Source organism: Jaculus jaculus, chromosome X (assembly GCF_020740685.1).
Source record: "Jaculus jaculus isolate mJacJac1 chromosome X, mJacJac1.mat.Y.cur, whole genome shotgun sequence".
Taxonomy (NCBI): domain Eukaryota; kingdom Metazoa; phylum Chordata; class Mammalia; order Rodentia; family Dipodidae; genus Jaculus; species Jaculus jaculus.
In genome coordinates, this window is record NC_059125.1 from 27,031,111 (window position 1) to 27,041,247 (window position 10,137).

The 10,137-nt window shown below is 42.3% G+C and overlaps 1 protein-coding gene across 1 annotated transcript; it reads right to left on the reverse strand.

Annotated features, from left to right (window-relative positions):
• Positions 1-787: 787 nt before the first annotated feature.
• On the reverse strand, positions 788-1,131 carry LOC123456745 (c-Myc-binding protein-like). Its single transcript, XM_045141091.1, has one exon. The coding sequence runs from the start codon at positions 1,129-1,131 to the stop codon at positions 823-825; it is 309 nt and encodes a 102-aa protein (XP_044997026.1). The 3' UTR covers positions 788-822.
• Positions 1,132-10,137: the final 9,006 nt, after the last annotated feature.

Genomic DNA, 10,137 nt, shown 5'->3' on the forward strand with positions numbered 1-10,137 from the left:
AGTAAAAAGGGAGAGAGAGAGAGAAGCAGAAATAGGAGGAGATAATGGACAGTTTTTGTTGTACCCTCTCCAGGGCCTTGCGAATCTGGTGTTCCCTCTAAGGGCCTGGTGGAGGTTCAACTATTTGGTCTGTCATTTATGATGTAGAGTTTTATGGTACCATTACCTTTTGGGTCCAGTCTTGTATCCCACCTCCTTGCCTTACCCTTCTCTGCCTCCCCACCATCCCTATTGTCCAGTCCTCGAGATGCTTGGTAGGTATGTCAGCAGCTTGAGTAGATTCAGGTTAGGAGCTGTATTAGTGAGACTATGCAGCAATTATCTTTCTGTGATTGGGTGAGTTCACTGAGAATAAGCTGTTCCAGGTTCGACCATTTTTCTTCAAAGTTCATTGTATCATTTTTCCTTACTGCTGTGTAGAGTTCCATCAGGTAGATATACCACATGTTAGTTATCCATTCATCTAATGATGGACGTATGGGTTGATTCCAGCTCTTGGCTATTACGAATTGAGCAGCTATAAACATGTTTGAGCAAATCTCTCTGAGCTGAGGCATGGAGCTTTTAGGGAACATGCCCAGTAAGGGAATAACTGGGTTTATTGGTAACTCCATACTCAGTTTTTTTTTTTTAAGACCCAAAGAAAGTTATATTGAGTTTTTATTGGTGATTCTAAGTATGTGTTTATTACAGTTAAAGTGTGGTGAGTGAGTTTAACATATTAAAAGTCTTAGAGCATCTATTCAGAAAAGATTATATACTGTACAAACTATTCAAGTCTTACAAAACCATTTTTCAGTGTCCTTGCAACTGAGAAGAATCTTATTCAGCACGCTTCTCCTGAGGTGGTTCATACCGAGCAAGCTTTGATTTCAGTTTTTTATTTTCTTTTACAGCAGCTTCATATTTCTCCTTCATTTCTGCCAATTCTAGGCGAAGCAGCTCTATTTCTGGATTTTCTGGAGTAGCGGCCCCTAAGTGATGCTTTAAAAAATCCAAAGCACTCGTGGGTTTCTCCGGTTCTTCATATAAGGCCACCAGCACTTTCATGAGTGTGTCCAGTACCCCCGACTTCTCCAAGTCCCTCCGGAACTGCTCCCGGTTGGAGTTGGCGGCTTTGTAATGGGCCATGGTGACAGCCACAGCCACGGAGCTGGCGCCTAACTCTGGCTGGCGGGCTTGGAGCACCACTCAGTTTGTTGTTTTTTTTTTAAAGAATCTCCATATTGCTTTCCAAAATGGTTGTACCATCTTACATCCCAAGCAACAGTGGATGAGGGTTCCTATTTCCCACATCATCACCAGCATTTGTTTGCATTTGACTTTTTTTTTTAATTTAATTTATTAGTTTTCTTTTCAGTAAATACAGGCAGTTTGGTACCATTATTTAGGCTCATCTGTGATCTACCTCCTCCCATTAGACCCTCCTTGTTATTGAAAATGGGTCGTGCATTGTGGAGTTAGCCCCCAGTTATTAGTATGATAAATGTCTCTGAAAATCATGACCCAACATGTAACTCTGACATTCTTTCCGCCCCCTCTTCCGCAAGATTTCCCTGAGCCATGTTGGGTTCATTTTTGGTCTGCTTCAGTGCTGAGGTGTTGGGGGCCTCTGAGGCTCTGGCTCTCTGATTTGGTAGGAGTTGATTTTTCTCTGCATTGATCTCCTTCCCCTTTGTGCTGGTATCCAGTTCACAGGAAAACATCACCCTTGCTTATTTCGCCAGTTGTCCTTAGTTTCAGTTGGGCCCCTTTTGAGGTATGTTGGGGCAGCTCTCTTCTTAGGATCTGCATCTGTCTGGAAAAGAGAAGCAGATTCTCCAACGGAGAGTAAGTTAGCACCCGGAAAATTAAGATAACACTTTTTTGATAGACAGTTTGATAGGTGTAGGCCCTCTTATACCCCGTGATTGATGGTAGCTTGATATTGTAGAGTGGGCTTGTGTTTGGGTATGGTTGTGACTTGTTTCCCAGCTCCAGGTAAGGGTCTAGTACCACTGAATGGATCAGTTAGCCAAATCAAGAGCAATTGATTCCTCACCATGGCTGTGTACCACTATTGCACTTGTGTGGGTATCACATCCGGTTAATTGTTGCTACTTAGGTTAAACAATGTGTTGCTTGGACAGATCTTGGTCACTTCCCCCAGTCGCCTATGTAGCGCCTTCTGGCACTAGACACGCTGACTGTCTGGGGACTGACTCTCTCCTGGCTTCCAGCCATGTCATTCCATTTTGCGTTTCAGCTGCGTATGGAGTCTTCAACAATAGGGTCTTACCACTGGCCTTTGGTGGGTCATCAATTACTCTGACAGAAGTCTGTCATTGTTTTGGGAAACCTTGTAGGTTTCTCTGATCAAAAGCTCATTGTGGATTGTAGGCCCAAGCTGGAAGTGGGGGTTACAGGTCAGTGTCCACTAAGAAATTGAGGAAAAAGATAACTAATATACAAGAGTTAGAGAGGAGAGAGATAGAGGGGAGAGGGGGAGAGGGAGGGAAGGAAGATGTAGGAGATTTAGGTCAGTCTTGATCCTAACCTCTCCAGTGTCTTGTGGTTCAGGTGTTTCCTGTAAGGGACTAGTGAAGGTTCAGTCATTTGGTCTGTCTTTTAGGAAGTAGAATTTTATGGTACCATTGCTGTTTGGGTCCGGATTACTGTTTTCCACCCTTTGATTCCCTCCCCGCCCTCCCATCCATCTTATTGTCTAGTTCATGAGGTACTTGCTGGGTATGTAAGGCATCTTGGGCAAATTCAGGTTAGGTGTTGCAGATGAGTGAGACTATGTGTTGATTTTTTTTCTGTGATTGGGTAAGTTCGCTGAGAATGTTCTGTTCCAGGTTCAACCATTTTTCCTCAAATTTCTTTGTGTCGTGTTTTCTTACTGCTGTATAGAATTCCATTGTGTAGATATACCACATCTTTGTTATCCATTCTTCTAATGATGGACATCTGGGTTGATTCCAGCTTTTAGCTATTACGAATTGAGCTGCTACAAACATGGTTGAGCAAATCTCTCTGGCTTTTGGTTTGAAGGTTTTAGGGTACATGCCCAGTAATGGTATAACTGGATCTGTTGGTATTTCTATAGTCAGCTTTTTCAGGAGTCTCCATATTGCTTTCCAAAGTGGTTGTACCATCCTGCATTCCCACCAACAGTGAATGAGTGTCCCTGCTTCTCCACATCCTCGCCAGCATTTATTTTCATTTGACCTTTTGATGTTGGCTATCCTTATTGGGGTAAGGTGGAATCTCATAGTTGTTTTAATTTGCATTTCTCTGATGATTAGGGATGATGAACATTTTCTTAGGTGTGTGTTTGCCATTTGTATCTCTTCCTCTGTGAATTGCCTGTTTAACTCTGTGCCCCATTTTGTGAGTGGGGTATTTGTCTTCTTATTGTTTAGACTTTTGAGTTCTTTGAAAATTCTAGAGATAAGGCCTCTATCAGTTGCATAACCGGCAAATATTTTCTCCCATTCTGTGGGTATTCTATTGGCTTTGCTTATTATATGCTTGTCTGTAAAGAAACTCTTCAGCTTCATATGATCCCAATGGTTGAGTGACTGTTTAAGAACTTGAGCCACTGGGGTTTTATTCAGGAAGTCTTTTTCCATTCCTATATCATGGAAAGTACTTCCTAAATTTTCTTCCAGTAGTTTTCGAGTTTCTGGTCTTATGTTGAGGTCTTTGATCCATTTGGATTTGAATGTTGTGCATGGTGAAATGTGTGGATCAAGTTTTAGTTTCCTGCATGTGGTTATCCAGTTTGTCCAGCACCATTTGTTGAAGATGCTATCTTTTTTCCAGTCTATATTGTTTGGGCCTTTGTCGAATATCAAGTAGCTATAGTTGCTTGGCCCAAAATCTGGGTCCTCAAGTCTATTCCATTGGTCTATACTCCTGTTTTTATGCCAGTACCATGCTGTTTTTATTACTATGGCTTTGTAGTATAACTTTATATCGGGTATGGTGATGCCACCAGAGGTATTTCTTTTGCTGAGGATATGTTTGGATATGCGAGGCCTTCTGCCTTTCCATATGAAATTTGAGATCATTTTTTCTATGTCTCTGAAGAACATTGTAGGGATTTTAATTGGAATTGCATTAAATCTATATATTGCCTTTGGTAGGATTTTCATCTTCACAATGTTAATTCTGCCTATCCAGGAGCATGGGAGGTCTTTCCATCGTTTCAAGTCCTCCTCAATTTCTTTTTTGAGAGTTTTTATATTTTCGTTGTATAGATCTTTTACTTCCTTGGTTAACGTTATTCCAAGGTATTTTATTTTATTTTTTGCTATTGAAAATTGGACTATGTCCTTTATTTCTTTTTCTGTGTCTTTGTCATTTGCATACAGAAATGCTTCTGATTTTTGTGCATTGATTTTGTATCCTGCTACTTTGCTATAGGAGTTAATCACCTTCAGGAGTTTTGGGATGGAGTCTCTCGGGTCTCTTACATATACAATCATGTCATCAGCGAATAGAGCTAACTTAACTTCTTCCTTTCCAAATTGTATCCCTTTTGTTTCCTTCTCCTGCCTTATTGCTTGGGCTAGGACTTCCAGAACTATATTGAAAAGCAGAGATGAGAGAGGACATCCCTGTCTTGTTCCTGATCTCAATGGGAATTCCTCCAGTCTCTCTCCATTAAGAATTATTTGGGCGTTTGGAGCTTTGTATATTGCCTTTATTATATTAAGATGTGAACCGGCCATGCCGATTCTCTCCAGTGTTTTGATCATGAAGTGATGTTGTATCTTGTCAAAGGCCTTTTCTGCATCTATTGAAATGATCATGTGATTTTTATGTTTAAGCTTGTTTATGTGGTGTATTACATTGACAGATTTTTGTTTGTTGAACCACCCTTGTGTTCCTGGGATAAATCCCACTTGGTCAAGGTGGATAATGCTTTTGATGTGTTGTTGGATTCGGTTTGCGAGAATTTTGTTGAGGATCTTTGCATCTATGTTCATTAGGGAAATAGGCCGATAGTTTTCTTTTCTTGTGGCGTCTCTGCCGGGTTTTGGGATTAGGGTGATACTAGCTTCATAGAAGGAGTTGGGTAGTTTTCCCTGTTCTTCAATTGTGTGGCACAGTTTTAGGAAGATTGGTTTGAGTTCTTCCATGAAGGTTTGATAAAATTCGGCTGGGAATCCATCTGGTCCTGGACTCTTCTTTTTTGGGAGGTTTTTTATTACTTTTTCAATCTCCATGAGCGTGATGGGTTCATTGAGGTGGTTGATCTGCTCTGAGTTTAGCTTTGGTAGATGATATGCATCCAGGAATTTATCCATCTCCTCCACATTTTCCAGTTTTGTGGAGTAGAGGTTTTTGAAATAAGTCCTGATGATTCTGCCGATTTCACTGATGTCTGTTGTAATCTCTCCTTTTTCATTTTGAATTTTGTTAATTTGGAGTCGCTCCTTTTTTTGCTTGATCAAATTGGCCAGAGGTTTGTCAATCTTGTTTATTTTTTCAAAGAACCAGCTCTTTGTTTTGTCAATTGCTTTAATTGTTTCCTTGGTTTCCAATTCATTAATTTCTGCTCTGATTTTAATTATTTCCTTCGTTCTGGAGCTCTTTGGGTTGGATTTTTCTTGTTTTTCCAATGCCTTTAGGTGGATGGTTAAGCTATTGATTTGGGATTTTTCTGTCTTTTTTATGAAGGCATTGAGTGCTATGAATTTTCCCCTGAGGACTGCCTTCATTGTGTCCCACAAGTTTTGGTATGATGTGTTCTCATTGTCATTCAATTCCAGGAATTTTGCAATTTCATTTTTTATTTCATCCACTATCCATTTATTGTTTAAGAGTGTGCTATTCAGTTTCCAGTTGCCGTTGGGGCTCTTGTTGGTTTTTTTGTTGTTGATTTCTAGGAATATAGCATTATGATCTGATATCATGCAGGGAATTATGTTGATTTTCCTAAATATGTGGAGGCTATCTTTGTGACCCAGTATATGGTCTATTTTAGAGAATGTTCCATGGGCTGCTGAGAAGAATGTGTAGTCTGTGGATTTGGGGTGGAAAGTTCTGTAGATGTCTGTTAGGTCTAAGTGCTCTATGGTTTTGTTGAGCTCTCTTACTTCCCTGTTGAGCTTCTGTTTGGATGATCTGTCTATTACTGATAATGGTGTGTTAAAGTCCCCAGCTATGATGGTGTTGGTGGTTATTTCTGTTTTATTGTCAAGTAGGTTTTGTTTTATGAACTGTGGTGCCCCTGTGTTTGGTGCATACAGATTTATGATTGTAATATCCTCTTGATGGATTGTTCCCTTTACAGGTACGAAGTAGCCTTCTTTGTCTTTTTTGATTGTTTTTGGTTTGAAGTCAACTTTATCTGATATTAATATAGCTACACCTGCTTGTTTCTTATTCCCATTTGCTTGGAATATTGTTTTCCACCCTTTCACCCTGAGGAGGTTTCTGTCTTTAGTGGTAAGGTGGGTTTCTTGAAGGCAGCAGATTGAGGGGTCTAATTTTTTGATCCACCCTGTTAGCCTGTGTCTCTTGATGGGTGAATTAAGGACATTAATGTTTAGGGTGATGACTGTGAGATTTGATTTGATCCCTGTCATTTTGTGGTGGTAGAGGTGTGTTGGCATTTCCATGGAATTTTTTTTTTTTTTTTTTTTTTTTTTTTTTTTTTGTATCTACTCTGGGTTTGATTGCTGTGATCTTCTTCTTGTAGGCATTTGTGTTTGGTTATTTGTTTCTTCTCTGTGGAGAATTTCCTGGAGTACTTTCTGTAGGTTTGGTTTTGTGTTCATATAATTTTAAAGCTGAGTTTTATCATGGAAAGTTTTCCTTTCACCATCTATTATAAGGGAGACTTTTGCTGGGTAGAGTAGTTTAGGTTGAAAGCCATAGTTTCTTAGAGTTTGGAGAGTATCATTCCAGGCCCTTCTAGCTTTCAGGGTTTCCATTGAGAAGTCTGAAGTAATTCTGATGGGGTTTCCTTTGAAAGTGGTGTGCTGTTTTTCCCTAGCTGCTTTTAGGATTTTTTCCTTGGTGTCAATGTTTAGAGTCTTAATGATAATATGCCTTGGGGAGTTTCTCCTTTGGTCTAGTCGGTTAGGACTTCTGTTTGTTTCTTGAATCTTGATGGGCCTTTCTTTTAAGAGGCGGGGGAAGTTTTCTTCAATTATTGTGTTAAATAAGTTCTCCATGCCTTTGGTCTGAAATTCTTCTCCTTCTGGTATTCCAATGATTCTGATATTAGGACGTTTAAGTGTATCCCACAATTCTCTCATGTTCTGTTCACAGGAACTTTTGAACTTACTGAAATTTTTGGACTCTCGAACTGTTTCTTCCATCCTGTCTTCCAGATCAGAATTTCTATCTTCCACTTCGCTGACTCTATTCTTGAGAGCCTCTAGTGAGTTTTGGACTTGTTCAATTAAGTTTGCATTTTCTACTACTGTCCTATGTATCACTTCCATCGCTTTGTCCAGCTCCCTTTTTGTCTCATTTTCTGATTTTCTTGATGATTCTTGGAAATCATCCTTGCATTTCTTTATGTTTTCATTTAGTGTGGCCAGCTGATTTTTAAGGTCCTCTTTTTTTTCATTCTCCCTCAACTCTCTTAGCTCTCTTTGAATTCCTTCCAGTGTCTTATCATATTGCTCTAGCTTAGTGATGGTAGCATCCATACGATTATCTATCCTTTGTAGCTTTCCTGTCAGATCTAGCAGTAGTTTGGTCAGGGTTGCATTGTTCATTGCTTCCACTTGATGTTCTGATCCTAAACACTCTTCTATGTTTTGGTTAGTTGTGATCCTTGTTGGACTGGGTGATCTGTCTGGATTTTCTTCCATTTTATTTTTCGTGTTATTTCTTTTGCGCTGTGGTCTACCCATGTCAGTGTATGGGCAGGTAGGTGGGTGGAGCAGCCTGGGATCTAGCTTTATGCAAATCCAAGGCAGCCTGGGGCAGTTGTAAGCAGCCTGGGTTTTTGCTCACTCTTGCCAAAGCCGCCTACCTATAGCCTGACAGGGGCACCCAAGTTGCCTGAATTCTCATCCAGTAATGCACCTAAGCTGCCTGCCTTTGAGCTTGAAAAGGGACTGAGGTAGCAAGCCTTGAAGGTGCCTAGATTCTGGCTGGGTACACTGGGGTCTGTAAACAGTCTGTGCTCTTCCGCCTCAGGGGAATGGGGGATGGGTAGCGATGTACAGGTAGGGGATGGCACCTGCGCTGGTGCTAGTGATTCAGTGTGGACTTATGTGGCTCTTGCTGTGGGACTGGGCCCACTGCACGTGCAATTGTAGTGCTGAGGCAGATAATGTGGGTACGGAGTCAGGACACAGCAGAAACTGACCGGCGGCAAGTGATGTGAGAACAGCAGGGCGTGAGGGGAGGGGGGGCAGCTAGGAGCGTGGGGCGCTGTGGGATACCGTGGGGTGCTCTGGACTCGCAGGGGGGGAGGGGGCGGATCGCGTGGGGGAGGGGGGTGAGGGGGTCCAGGGGGTCGCGGGTAGCGCAGGGGGCGTGGAGCACGCGGAGGTAAGATGGAGTGCTGGATGCTGCGGGACGCTGCGGGGCGGTCTGGACGCGCGGTGGGGGTGGGGTGCACTGGGGGGGCTCGAGGAGTGCGGGGGTGGGGCGCGGGGAGTCTCGGGGCACGCGGGGGGCGCGGGGCACACCTGGGCGCCCGGGCGCTGGACGCTGCAGGGCGCTTTGAGCGCCCCTGTCGCGTGTGGGTAGGGAGCGTTGGGCGCGCTGGGGGGGGAGGCGGGGGCGGGGCGCGCAGGGGGGGCTCGAGGCGCGTGGGGGTGGGGCGTGGGGGTCTCAGGGCGCGCGGGGGGCGCGGGGGTGCGGGACACGCCTGGGCGCCCGGGCATTTGACTTTTTGATGTTTGCTATCCTTACTGGAGTAAGACAGAATCTCATAGTGGTTTTAATTTGCATTTCGCTGATGATTAGGGATGATGAACATTTCCTTAGGTGTGTGTTTGCCATTTGCATTTCTTCCTCTGTGAACTGCTTGTACAGTTCCTTGCCCCATTTTGTGAGTGGGTTGTTTGAATATTTTTTAATTTTTTCTTTACTTTTATTTATTTATTTGAAAGCAACGAAGAGAGAGAGAGAGAGAGAGAGAATGGGTACACCAGGGCTTCCAGCCACTGAAAACGAACTCCAGAGGCAAGCTCCCCCTTGTGCATCTGGCTAATGTGGGTCCTGGAGAATCAAGCTTCAAACTGGGGTCCTTAGGCTTCACAGGCAAGTGTTTAACTGCTAAGCCATCTCTCCAGCACCGTTTGACTTTTTTATTGTTTAGGTTTTTGAGTTCTTTGTAAATTCTAGGAATTAGGCCTCTGACAGTTGGATATTCAGCAAATATTTTCTCCCATTCTGGGGGTAATCTATTGACTCTGCTTATTGTATGTTTGTCTGTGAAGAAACTTTTCAGCTTCATAAGATCCCATTGGTTGAGTGATTCTTTAAGATCCTGAGCTACTAGTGTTTTGTTCAGTAAGTCTTTTCCCCTTTCTAAATCCCTCCCCAAAAAGAAGAGTCCAGGACTAGATGGCTTCTCAGCTGAATTCTATCAAACCTTCATGGAAGACCTGAAGCCACTCTTTCTCAAACTGTACCATACAGATCAGGGAAAGATTCCTGATGCCTTCTATGAAGCTGTTATCACTCTAATACCAAAACCAGGCAGAGATGCCACAAGAAAAAAAAAACTAAAGGCCTATTTCCCTAATGAACTTAGACACAAAGATCCTGTACAAAATCCTCACAAACCGAATTCAACAACACATCAAATCCATTATCCACCTTGATCAAGTGGGCTTCATCCCAGGAGCACAGGAGTAGTTCAAAATACAGAAATCTGTCAATGTAATACACCACATAAACAAGGCTAAACACAAAAACCACATGATCATTTCAATAGATGCAGAAAAGACCTTTGACAAAATACAACATCACTTCATGATCAACAGTGGAGAAAATCAGCATGGTCAGTTTATATCATACTCCTGGATAGGCAGAATTAACCTTGTGAAAATGGCAATCCTTCCAAAGGCAATCTACAGATTAAATGCAATTCCCATCAAAATCCCAACATTGTTCTTCATAGAGAAAAAAAAAATGATCTCAAAATTCATATGAAACAGCAAAAGGCCT

Bases quoted from the DNA above. Each gene is read 5' to 3' on its own strand.
- LOC123456745 (XM_045141091.1), bottom strand. From the start codon at position 1,131: ATGGCCCATTACAAAGCCGCCAACTCCAACCGGGAGCAGTTCCGGAGG.